The following is a 13,586-nucleotide window of genomic DNA, read 5'->3' as shown; positions in this document are numbered from 1 at the left end:
GGCCATAATAAGAGGGTGGGGAGGGCCTCTCTGGCGAGCTGCCAGGGGGCAGAGAGAAACAAGGTAGCAATCAGCAGAATCATTAGGGAACCAATCATGTGGGTCCTTGGCACTCTTGAAGGTAAGGAGAGTGCTTCCAACAGTCTCCTATTGGTCTGACTCTGCAGCTGTAACAATGAAAGGAGGGAGGAGGTGGAGGGTGTCCACTAGGTGGGAGTTTCATTTGTCCGTGGAGCTAGTTGCACTCCTCTCTCTCCCCCCCTCACACTGTCCTTTCCAACCCTGTAAAGAGCAGCAGCTTCCTTTTCATCCAGGAACAGGATTCTTCCCTTCTGACCCAGACAACAGGTAAAAAGCGCCCAGTCTGCAAAACACTGGGGGCATATCTACACTGCTGACCTACGTTAGGCTGACTTACAACCACTGCAGTAGTTACTGTGGTGGCTGATGTCCACACTGCCCTCCTGTCGGTGGTGTGCGTCCTCACCAGGAACGCTTCCACCAACTGAAGAGCGGCAATGTGGGGGGCTGGAAGCCAGGGCTCTCAGCTCCGCGCAGATCCCTGCTGGGAGCCCAGCTGCCCCCAGAGCTTTTTGCCTCCCTGAGTGGGCAGCTGGCTGTAGGGGAGCCAGGGCAGCGGCCCAGCTGGGAGTGGGGAGCTAGAATGGGGAACAGCTAGGCTCTAGCTGGAACCCACCACCGGCCCAGGCATGAAGCCAGGGGCAGCGCATGACACCTGTATTGGGGGAGGCTGGTCCTGAGTGCCAGATGCTCCTTAGAAGGGGGGGCTGTCCGTGCCTGGACCATGACCCTGACCCCCTGCTCCATCCCAAAGCCCACCCCAGCTCGGCCTCCTCCCCACAAACCCACCCGCATTCCACCCCCACTCTGTCCTGAGGCTCCTGCTCGACCTGTGGCTCGTGCCTCTCTCTGTCCCCTCCTCTGAGGCCCCCCCACCTGCCGCCAGCTCCTCTCTGCCTCTCAGGGGGTGAAGAGGTGCGAGCGTTGGGTGGGGGGGGGCGTGGAGGAAAGTGGCAGAGTGAGGGCGGGAAGAGGAGGAGCATGGGCAGAGCCATGGGGGAAGAGCGGGATGCAGGAGCAGGGTCTCAGGGCAGAGCGCGGGCGCCCTTTTGGCAGCGGCGCTCCTCCAAAAGGAGGTGTACCTCATCCTGTTTGGGAAGGCTTAGCCTCCCCTGGCCTATGATACCCGTTGTCCATGCATGGAGCCATGAAATTGACAAGTATGACAGCCATCAGCTGATGTGAATAACATAGTGTCTACATGGACACTGCATTGCCCTAACTAGACTGACCGAAGCCCTATGCCTCTCCTGGAGGTGGCACTATTATGGCGGGGTAGTGGGGCACTTACATCGGCAGCAGCAAGGCTGTAGTGTAGGCACTGACATAACATCGAAGTAAACTGCCTTACATCGACCTAATTCTGTAGTGTGTAGACCAAGCCCGAGATGCATGCAGCTTTCCTTGTGATGTGCTGCATATTGTAAAGACAGCTAGAGCCTACATCTTCACTGCAAAATCTTGTGATTTTGACACTGAGACTAGGGTTGCTAACCCTCCAGGAATTTAATATTAATCTATTTAATTAGAGATGGTTATGTGATGAAATCTCCAGGAATACATCCAACTAAAGTTGACAATCCTGACACCCCACCTTGGTGTAAAAGTACACAGTTTTTTTGCAGCGAAGACATATTCTTTATGCCCATGCAATAGGTTGTCTGGAAGTGGTGTTGATGGGTTTGAACTTTACACAGACGCTAAAGCAGCCAGGCAGCAGGGGACTTGCAAAGGTTCCACAACTATAGAAGTTGTCAGGAGGATGGTTTGAAAAACTCAGCAAAGACTCGGCAGTGCTAGGAAACAGATGTATTAGACTTATACTAAGTGTAGGGTGACCAGATGTCCCATTTTTAAAGGGACAGTCACATTTTTTGGGACTTTTTCTTATATAGGCGCCTATTACCCCCCACTCCCTGTCCTGTTTTTTCCACAGTTGCTATCTGGTAACCCTAGCTAAGTGGCAAACCTCGCACACATATGCATGCCATGCCTCTTATTGTAACATTTTAATGGGGAAGAAAAGCAGAGTGAGCAGATGTCAGAGCCCCATCTGCTTTCATGGAGATTAATTTAAAATGTTTTATTGCGGGCAATGAAGACACTGGTAGTGTATACAAATTAGGACTCTCTGGGCCAGTCTAAATGTTACGCCTATTGAAAAGTACTTTACTCCGCCGGTAGTCCCATGGACTTCAGTAAGGCTACCTGCAATATAAGGCATTCTTCACCATAAATAGCATGCATTTAGCCTATGATTTTAATGAGAGGCAAACACAAAGGGGCATTTGGTGAAGCTCTTAACACACCTGGGGGAGCAGTTACAACTATGAGTACGTGCGTGAGAAAATGCTCACCAGTGTGAGTAAGGGGTCACACTGTGACCCAAAGACTCGTAACCAAAAGCACTAAGCTGCCTTCAGGCTGGGTTTGAGTGTTTTGAAGGCAGCTGTTTGAGGCTGAAATGCAGGTTTCAATGTTTGCCTGTGATAAACACAACTCAGTGAGTATTTAATATAAATCTTTATAATGTATGCTGAGGCATGGAGAGTTGTGGATAGAAATGATTTTGAAGTGTTTTTCTGAGAAGCTATGAGAGGAATTAGCACCTTCCAAATTAGTAAAATTTGCTGTAGACATTGATGAAAGCAGCTGTAAATCCAGTTTAACCAGATAGTTAAGGTGAGTTTACAGATGTTTTGCTGGAGCAGTGTAAAGTAGCCAGAGCATACCAATGATTCTGGCCCAATATGTGTCTATACTTGTGTGAGATGATGTACATAACTTATGTGTCACTTCACCACTAGTGACTAAAGCAGCCATCCAAAATTTACACTGATAAAACCTTCATACCACAGTAAACCATCATATGCTCCTTGTAGTTATAGTGCAATCTGTATGGCTACACCACCTCTTGTTTCTTTAATTATTCTTTTGCAACCTGTCTCCTTCTGTTTCAGACTAGGTGTGCACTTTCAGCCAAGTGGTACTGAAAGGGAAAGCGTGTCCTTTTCACTGTTATGGTGTTTCTTCAATGAGCACATCTCTCTTTTGGGAGTCTGTTATAGGCAATAGTGGATTTTCTAGAGAGGAAGACTATTAAAAAATGGCAGGTAAGAAGAGATCATTTTCCTTTGGTAGCGATAGACTGTTACTCATTTCGGAGCTGTGCACGCTGGAATCAGAAATATCCTAGCTCCATCAGTGCTTGGATGGGGCTGTGAGGTAAAATTTGCAAAAGCACCTAAGTCACTTACTTTCTTAAATCCCAGTGGACTTAGGTGCTTTTGCAAATTTTACCCCAAACCTACAGTGCTGAGTGCCTTCAGCTTGATGGGAATTGATGCTACTCAGCACTTTGCAGACTATTCAGCACGTAGTGTTTGCAGGAACAGGCTCTTAAGCAGCAAATCCGTGACTGTCCTTCCTTTACTTTCTTGAATAAGTTACTGAGTGAGATCATAGTTGTTTCAAATGGATTTATATTCTTATTACATCAACCACGTGAACACAATGCTTGAGGATTGTAATGACCTCTTGGCAGGGATGCTTTTTTACTTTTATGTGATGCTAGAATCAGCAACACACTTGGTTAATAGATCAACATCTGCTCTTTACAGTGTTCTTTATATTGACTGATGATAAAGCAGAAAAGTGGTTGTTCAAGCCCTTAACTGAGAGACTCCTGGCTATATTTGAAACTGCCAACTTAATCATCAGGCTGATGGAGACCTGGCATATCCATCCCTTGCTTCTACCACTGAAATGTAGTTAATCAGATAACCAAGCCTTTTTCTGTGTTGGCTCTTCAGAGATGCAGTTTTCCTCCCTGCAGGTCTACCTCACCTCCGTTTTAAGCCATGTGTGAAAGTTTCTCTCACTGCAGTTTTTATAAATAAACCACTGTCTTCATGTATGTAGGAACATCACCCACCCCCCCCCTTTGTGCTCAGTGAATACTGCTATGGTTCTATTAAAAAATTATATTGTATTATGGATGTTAACTATTTGTTTAGTTCCTTGAGTATACTGCCAGGAAACAGTGAGGCCATGCATAAAATAAGCAGAAGATTTTAACTTGTAACTCCAGGCACTTTTGGTTTTTCTTTCCCCTCAGTCCACTGAGTTCCAGTTAGGGAAGCCCACTTCAGCAAAGATTAACTCAGTGGGCCAGATTCACCATTGCCCAGTACTTCACATAGTCTCTTACCAATGGTAGGTGGATATAAAATGCTACCATTATGACCGAGTAGTGTTTTCCTCTCTTTGCACTGGTCCGAAAGTAAACAAGGTGCTGAACAATGGAGAACGAGGCCCTCTCTCTGCATACTATTTTAGATGTATCCATCACCATGGTATCTGGAGATTTTCTTTTCTTTTTAACTCCAGGGAGAAAAGTACTAATAATTTATGCACATCAAGAGCCCAAATCTCTAAATGGATCCTTAAAGAATCTTGCAGTAGAAGAATTGAGCAAACAGGGCTGCAACGTCACCACATCTGATCTGTACGCAATGCAATTTGAGCCACGAGCAACAAGAAATGATATCATTGGTGAGACTAGTTGAAGTACATTTTTAAAATCTCTCTCTTTGGGATTGTAAACACAGTTTTACCAATTTGACACACCAAAGCTGCATTGTTTGATGTAAGGGTCAGGTGCTCTATAGAGAAAAAACAGGGAGACTTTTGGTGTAAAGCAATAGCTAATTAGTAAGACTGCTTTTTCTTCCTGTGGGCATTTACTAGAGCAGTAGTTTTCAATCATTTTCCATTTGCAGACCCTTAAAAATTTTCAAAAAGAGAGGTGTGGACCCCTTTGGAAATTCAACATGTGGTCCGTGGACCCCTACTATAGAATCATAGAATATCAGAGTTGGAAGGGATCTCAGGAGGTCATCTAGTCCAAGCCCCTACTCAAAGCAGGACCCGTCCCCAATTTTTGCCCCAGATCCCTAAATGGCCCCCTCAAGGATTGAACTCACAACCCTGGGTTTAGCAGGCCAATGCTCAAACCACTGAGCTATATAGAAGTCTTAGACTGAAAACTGGCTGACCAGAATTCAACTATAAATGTGGCACGTGCTTGGCCTGGCATTTGATGCAGCGTGAGAAAGGGTGTTAGACATATCTATTCAGGGGACACCATCATAGGGCCTAATCACATCAGCCACAATATCAGAGGCTCGTTCACCTGCACATCTACCAATGTGATATATGCCATCATGTGCCAGCATTCCCCTCTGCCATGTACATTGGCCAAACTGGACAGTCTCTACGTAAAAGAATAAATAGACACAAATCAGACGTCAAGAATTATAACATTCAAAAACCAGTTGGAGAACACTTCAATCTCTCTGGTCACTCAATTACAGACCTAAAAGTGGCAATACTTCAACAAAAAAACTTCAAAAACAGACTCCAACGAGAGACTGCTGAATTGGAATTAATTTGCAAACTGGATACAATTTAACTTAAGCTTGAATAGAGACTGGGAGTGGATGGGTCATTACACAAAGTAAAACTATTTCCTCATGCTTATCCCCCCCTCCCACCCTCCACTGTTCCTCAGATGTTCTTGTCAACTGCTGGAAATGGCCCACCTTGATTATCACTACAAAACTACTATCACTACGCACCCCCCCACCCCCCGCTCTCCTGCTGGTAATAGCTCACCTTAAGTGATCACTCTGGTTACAGTGTGTATGGTAACACCCATTGTTTCATGTTCTCTATGTATATAAATCTCCCCACTGTATTTTCCACTGAATGCATCCGATGAAGTGAGCTGTAGCTCATGAAAGCTTATGCCCAAATAAATTGGTTAGTCTCTAAGGTGCCACAAGTCCTCCTTTTCTTTTTGTGAATACAGACTAACACGGCTGCTACTCTGAAACCTATGGTAACAACAACACTTCCAGGTTTTGACCTGTAGATGGGGGTATTCGCATGCTTTTGATTGATCATAAAAACAGAATGCCTTTTCTTGACTCTGAAACTTTATTTTCATAAAAAGAAAAAAGAAAAGGAGTACTTGTGGCACCTTAGAGACTAACCAGTTTATTTGAGCATGAGCTTTCGTGAGCTACAGCTCACTTCATCGGATGCATAGCATATCGTGGAAACTGCAGAAGACATTATATACACACAGAGACCATGAAACAAAACTTCCTCCCACCCCACTCTCCTGCTGGTAACAGCTTATCTAAAGTGATCATCAAGGAGGGCCATTTCCAGCACAAATCCAGTTCTGTTATTTTCTTTTCGCTATTCCTACCTACATGCCTCCAGCTTTCACCCTGACCACACCACACGATCCATCGTCTACAGCCAAGCTCTGCGATACAACCGCATTTGCTCCAACCCCTCAGACAGAGACAAACACCTACAAGATCTCTATCAAGCATTCTTACAACTACAATACCCACCTGCGGAAGTGAAGAAACAGATTGACAGAGCCAGAAGAGTTCCCAGAAGTCACCTACTACAGGACAGGCCTAACAAAGAAAATAACAGAACGCCACTAGCCGTCACCTTCAGCCCCCAACTAAAACCCCTCCAACGCATTATTAAGGATCTACAACCTATCCTGAAGGATGACCCAACACTCTCACAAATCTTGGGAGAAAGGCCAGTCCTTGCCTACAGACAGCCCCCCAACCTGAAGCGAATACTCACCAACAACCACATACCACACAACAGAACCACTAACCCAGGAACCTATCCTTGCAACAAAGCCCGTTGCCAACTGTGCCCACATATCTATTCAGGGGACACCATCACAGGGCCTAACAACATCATGTGCCAGCAATGCCCTCTGCCATGTACATTGGTCAAACTGGACAGTCTCTACGTAAAAGAATAAATGGACACAAATCAGATGTTAAGAATTATAACATTCATAAACCAGTCGGAGAACACTTCAATCTCTCTGGTCACGCAATCACAGACATGAGGGTCGCTATCTTAAAGCAAAAAAACTTCAAATCCAGACTCCAGCGAGAAACTGCTGAATTGGAATTCATTTGCAAATTGGATACTATTAATTTGGGCTTGAATAGAGACTGGGAGTGGCTAAGTCATTATGCAAGGTAGCCTATCTCCCCTTGTTTTTTTCCTACAAAATCCCCCCCCAAGACGTTCTGGTTAAACTTGGATTATTGCTGTGCACATTGTAAGATGAGCTATTGCCAGCAGGAGAGTGAGTTTGTGTGTGTGGTTTTTGGAGGGGGGTGTGTGAGAAAACCTGGATTAGTGCTGGAAATGACCCACCTTGATTATCATGCGCATTATAAAGAGAGGTTTCAAAGAGGGATGGGCTATTACCAGCAGGAGAGTGAGTTTGTATGTGTGTCTGTGGGGGGGGGGGGGGGGGGGAGGGTGAGAAAACCTGGATTTGTGCTGGAAATGGCCCTCCTTGATGATCACTTTAGATAAGCTGTTACCAGCAGGAGAGTGGGGTGGGAGGAAGTTTTGTTTCATGGTCTCTGTGTGTATATAATGTCTTCTGCAGTTTCCACGATATGCTATGCATCCGATGAAGTGAGCTGTAGCTCACGAAAGCTCATGCTCAAATAAACTGGTTAGTCTCTAAGGTGCCACAAGTACTCCTTTTCTTTTTTCTTTTTACGAATACAGACTAACACGGCTGTTACTCTAAAACCTTTATTTTCATAGTTACCTTTTGCAGATCCCTTAGACATAGGGCAAGTCTACACTACAGTGCTACATCAGAGCAGCTGCACTGATGCAGCTACGTCACTGTAGTGCATCTGGTGAAAAAACGCTATGCCGACGGGAGACAGCTCTCCCGTCAGCATAATTACTCCACCTGGATGAGAAGCAGAAACTATGTTGGTGAGAGAGTGGCCCCTGCTGACTTAGTGCTGGTGTGGACAGCGTGAAACTTGCATCACTTGTGGGGGGGGAGGAGTTTTTTCACACCCCTGAGCAAGATAATTTAGAGCAACGCAATCGGTAGCGTAGACCTGCCCATAGTCTGCAGAGCCTCCAAGGGTTCAAGGACCACTGGTTGAAAACCACAGTACGAGAGGATATCACTTTAGGAATCCATCCTACATCCTTGAGTTTGACAGTTTTGCCATTGACTACAACAGTAGCAGGATTCGGCCCTTACGAATAAGACTGGAGGTTTTTTAATAGCCCTGTGCCTTTGGGCCCAAATGTTTGTGTATTATAACTTACAAGTGTTTGTGTGTCTTCTTAAAGAGGCATCATTACAAAACACCTCCTCCCAAGGAGCTATCTGGTTACAGATGCTTTCTGCAAATAATTCCCAAGTGTTCATTCATGTATGTTTGGGGTTTGTGTCATCTATTAAGTATGATTCACATTGATGGAATATGGTAATGCCATTGTCCATTTATTAGTTTAGTAAAAACTTGAGAGAAACCCAGTGGAGATCATATTAAATTTAAAACTGGTTTCCAAGTGTTTATCATAGTTAAGAAAGCCATTCACCAAGAGGTAGGTTTTTAATCCTGATGCTGTCCTAATTTAGGAAGTGAAAGTGCAAAGCCATTACACAATTTGGCAGAGCTGTCAGTGTCTGTTAAAGGAAAACGTAGAACCGAAAGACTGATGTTACAAGAGCACTGGCAGAAGTGGGCAAGGAAGGTTGCAGACTGTCTGATTCAAACCCATGCTCCGCGTCAGGTCTTTGAAAGTCCTCACCCACTCTGGTCGCATGGACTTCAGGAAGAGGTGAAGCTCCTTAGCAGATGCTCAGGATCAGGCCCTAAACTCTGATGGCTTGATTTTCATTTACATTAAGGCCCTTTTACACCACTCTGGTAGCATAAAGGGGGACAGAGGGGCCTTAATGTAAACGAGTACTGATACTTTTGCAAGTACTAGATTCACCTACACTTTAAAAAAAAAAAAAAATCAGCAGTTCATCTATCACTCCTTACAATATGGTGCGGCTCATGATAAATCAATGGGATGAAATATTCCAATCTATGACAGCAGATTGTGACTTGTATTGAATTATCTTATGTGGATTTAATGCTAGAAGTGGGATAAACAATGTCCATGTTTCTTCCACAGGTTGTCTGCACAACTCAGAACACTTTGATTATGGAGTGGAATCATGGGAAGCTTACAAGAGAAGATGCTTGGCTAGTGATTTGATTGAGGAACAGAGGAAGGTTCAAGCTGCTGATTTAGTGATTTTTCAGGTCATGATTTTTCTTATTAATAATCTTATGGTCTTAATATGGCGTTAAAACAAATACAGTAATAAAGAAACTATAAAAAGCTGGAAAGTTTAGACACCTAATTCCCACTGTCATTTACTTTCAATGCACTGCTCATGCTGATAATGCAGATAAGGCTTGGGCTGTGATCTTACAAGGTCTAGCCCAGGGGTGGGCAAACGTTTTGGCTCAAGGGCCACATCAGGGTTGTGAAACTGTATGGAGGGCCGGGTAGGGAAGGCTGTGCTTCCCCAAACAGCCTGGTCTCTGCCCCCTCCCACTTTCTTCCCCTTGACTGCCCCCCTCAGAACCACTGACCCATCCAACTTCTCCCCCACTCCTTGTCCCCTGACTGCCCCCTCCTGGGACCCCCCAGCCCCTAACTGCCTCTCCCCAGGATCTCCCCCCAGCACCTCCGCCCCATCTACCCCCCCTGCTCCCTGTCCCCTGACTGCCCCTCCTGGGACCACCCGCCCCTGACTATCTCTCCCGGGACTCCACCCCCTATCCAACCCCCCTGCTCCCTGTCCCCTGACTGCCCCAATCCCTAGCCACACCCTCACCCCCTGACAGGCCCCCCGGGACTCCCACGCCCATCCAACCCACCCTGTTTCTTGTCCCCTGACTGCCCCACCCCCCAGAAACTCCGTCCCATCCAACCGCCCCCTGTCCCCTGACTGCCCCCCAGGGACCCACTGCCCCTTATCCAGCCCTCTCTCCCACCCCCTAACCATGCCACTCAGAGCAGCAGAACTGGCTTATTGGAAAGCCTGGGAGGTGGGTGGGCGCAAGCCGCACTGCCCGCGTAACTACAGGGGAGGGGGGACAGCAGGGGAGGGGCCAGGGGCTAGCATCTCCCACCGGGAGCTTAAGGGCCAGGCAGGATGGTCCCGCGGGCCATAGTTTGCTCACCTCTGGTTTAGTCAATAGCAGAAATGAAAAAAGCCAGGTGCTACAGAAAATTGACAGCCCCTCTGCCCCATGAATCCAGTGTCTGTCAGAAGGCTCATGTTTTGGTTGAGGTGTAAGAGATTCTGAAAACTCACGGACATTTGGAGATCTCATGGCATTTTTCAAAAGAATATTACAAAAAAAACCCCACAACCATAAGCAAATATAGTTCCTCCATTCTCTGAATGATAGGCTTTATTTACAGTGCTTGATCTGTGAATGGCTTGACTGATTAAGGTGATAAGATGTTCTTAGCATAGAAACAAGGCCAAAGGAAATGGTGTACCTCTGCCAATTACATCTCACTATTAACAAGAGCCTTTGCTTTGCGTTTCAGTTTCCCTTGTATTGGTTCAGCATGCCTGCCATTATGAAGGGCTGGATAGACAGAGTCTTGGTCCAAGGATTTGCTCACAATTTCCCACAGTGTTATGATGATGGCTTACTCAAGGTATGTTCCCTGGACTGTTACATTAGGCTAAACAATTTTTTTTTTTTGTATAATTCTTGTCTGTTCCTATGCTGTAATTTTATTTTTAATCTAAATGGATAAATGAGATTTAGGCTTTTTAGTGGCACTCAGTGATCATTCAAAATCCTTCCTAAAAACTTATTTCTTCTCTGTACCTTAGAGTTTTATACTGCCCTCTAGTATACGAGTGCCAACATCATGGAGTCTCGGGCACTTCTGCCTTTTCAGAATAAAAACTCTGCGTAGGGAAGGGGGTGTTTAATTTTGAGTAGGAGTGGGAGGCTGGTAGTGGTTTGGGAATAGAAAGGGGTGTCTATATAGCGAAAGGCTTTGCACCATTTCATATAGATGGTCAGACTCTCTACCCACCGAATATCCTCTGGCAGATCCTTCCATCTTGCCCAGGACAAGTGTGCATGGGGGAAAGATGATGCAAATAGGACTATCAAGATGCGTGCAAGCCTCAGCCATATGCTATTATCTCCCTTCTCCTCCTCCTGCCTTGGCTGGGACCCTCACGTTAGGTTTTTCTGAAAGTGGATTGCAGAATCTGCAGGGGAGGGATGATGTATTTGTTTTCTGGGGTGTGTAGTACATTCTTGGGCATGCAATTTATTTAAAATAACTAAAAATCCTCCTGTACTAGGCTTTAGGTGCCCTAACACACACACACATTAAGAAGCAATTCAAAATTTCAGCAGCATTACATAATCACTCCAGCAAGAACTTAGCCAGCCTGCCACCGACAAAAACTCCTTTCCACCGCTCCATCGTCTAGGAAGCACACCTTTGCCTTCTCCAAAAACACAAACGTGTCTTTTGCAGCATGCTTGAATGATCATCAGACGCTGCCAATATCAGAGCAAGTTCCAGAGACTTGATCTTGTGGAGAATGCCTTGCGAGCTGCCCCTCTCTTTTACAATAATAGGATCCAACTTGAGCCCTCCTGCTAAGCACAGTTGTGGCAGTATGGCATAGAGAGAGAGGCAGTGCCTTAGGTAGGCTGCCCCCAGCCCATTCTATAAAACCCTGGTGCTTTATTGGTCATAACTAACATCTTAATGTCCACCTAGAGACCAATAGGCAGCCAGTGCAGATCCTGCAGGAGCCCTCTGTGCTTAGTAAGCTATCTGGAAGATACAATAAGCAGCTATAGCAGTCTCTGCCTTTTAAAATAGATATATTTTAGAGCATTAGAAAGCTCTGGTGTAACAGGAAGAAATGCTTGACATAGTTACTGGTGACAGACTATTCATTTTAATCAGCTGTTGCGTATTAAGCACAGAGGTGAAGCACTACCGCTTGTCAGCCCTAATGCATGTGTCTTTTCTTTTACCTTTCCCTGCTATTCTATGAAAATAAATTTGTTTAATGGGCAAGAGAGTAAGAAATACAAAAGAATAAAGAGTACAATAATTAGTTACAGGCAAGAAAAAAACCCTGTACCCATTGCAAACCTAAAAAAAAACAGTTTTTCATGGTAGAAAATACTTTTTAGGGGTTTTTTTTTTAATCCAGTAATGTGCACACATAGCTGAAGGAAGGTGGGGTGAGGAAATGAACAACGATCTAGCATTTCAAGAAGACTAGTACAGTGGGACATGGGGCCAGATTGTATGGTCAGTCTGTAGTAAGTGGATAATTTCTGGGTCCCACCTGGTCCAAACCAGCTGGGTCTAGGTCATAACTAGTCACTGTTTCTAGCTCTGGGTCCCAAGGACACACTCCCAGGCTCAGACTTCTTGTCTGATGCCTGCCCTTGGAATATAGGATGCTGCCATCCCAATCCCTCCAGTCAGTTGACAAATGCTTCCCCAGAGCCTCCCCTGGGCTGTGAGCACTCTGGGCTTCTAGTTTAACCTCTCTAGGAACCATGTGGCAGGCAAGCAAGAAGCACAGGCTGAGCAAAGGAATTTCTTAACCACAATCACTTTTCTCTTAAAAAACATTAGAGAGTTACTGATCTTTGAAAAGGAAACAAGTCCTGAGACACAGCCTCCCCATGTCTGATCTCAGCCCTTCTGTGAGTCCAAAGTACCTCACTGTTCAGGCTGGGCAGAGTCCTTCCTGCCCTCTGCCCTGCAACAAAGCCTCCTTCTATGTGGTGATGGTCATCTCCCACCCCCCACCCCCCGCATCCAGATCAGTATCCGTCGCCAAATAGACTTCTGTCTCTCTATTATATGCTCCATTGGGGTGCTCCAAACCTTCCTCCAGTCATACTTGCCCCACCTGCATAGAGAGCTCATTGCTCTATAGGAGTAGGCAAGTAGTTGAGTGACAAAGCTGATGGCCGTAAATTGTAGTCTTGCTGGTCCTTTGAGGATTCAGTAAGCTTCCCTACCTGGGAAAGGTGTCTGGAATGCAATACAATAGGCTCCCCTCTGCGTTCAACTTAGACATGTGTTCAACACCTAATAAAAAACGAGTTCATAATTTGATGCAAACATATCCCACTCTGTCAAGGTCATCCGAATTTGTGACCAGTTTAAGTTGGTCCATAGCCCTAAATTGTTCAAACTGTGCCACCTTACTATGGCATGAAGACTGAGATAATCTATAACAAATAGCGGTGAATTGGGTAGAAAGATTTCTGCTCCATGATTAATGCCAGAGGTTGGGCTCAGGCTATAAAACCTCATTTGGAGTCTTATAAATTGAGTGCTCAGTATTATTTGTGGTTCGTGTGTGTGGATTTTTGTGACCTCCTATCTTAGCCATTCACTTTTGCCCTTTTCAACTCTCTACCCTATAATCAAGCAAGATTGGCATGTCCAGACACCAATTCATAACTTTTGAGCTGTTCTTGGCATTGTGAATAGCAGAGCTAGTCATTAGCTGAAGATTTGAAGATGCTTATTTC

The 13,586-nt window shown here is 45.4% G+C and overlaps 1 protein-coding gene across 2 annotated transcripts in view; it reads left to right on the top strand.

The window, feature by feature from the left end:
* Window positions 1-13,586, top strand: part of LOC141982656 (ribosyldihydronicotinamide dehydrogenase [quinone]-like) — a 112,535-nt gene that overhangs the window by 52,452 nt on the left and 46,497 nt on the right. The window contains exons 1-5 of one of the 2 annotated variants that reach the window (XM_074944935.1): window positions 265-348; window positions 3,042-3,194; window positions 4,471-4,635; window positions 9,151-9,281; window positions 10,588-10,701. In XM_074944935.1, coding sequence (XP_074801036.1) covers window positions 3,188-3,194; window positions 4,471-4,635; window positions 9,151-9,281; window positions 10,588-10,701 — 417 coding nt within the window. In that variant the 5' untranslated portion in view covers window positions 265-348; window positions 3,042-3,187. Of the gene's footprint in view, window positions 1-264; window positions 349-3,041; window positions 3,195-4,470; window positions 4,636-9,150; window positions 9,282-10,587; window positions 10,702-13,586 lie in introns of those variants that run through there. The other variant, XM_074944937.1, reaches the window with a different exon arrangement.

This window comes from Natator depressus, chromosome 2, assembly GCF_965152275.1.
Source record: "Natator depressus isolate rNatDep1 chromosome 2, rNatDep2.hap1, whole genome shotgun sequence".
Classification (NCBI taxonomy): domain Eukaryota; kingdom Metazoa; phylum Chordata; order Testudines; family Cheloniidae; genus Natator; species Natator depressus.
This window is presented reverse-complemented; position numbering and strand designations above follow the sequence as displayed.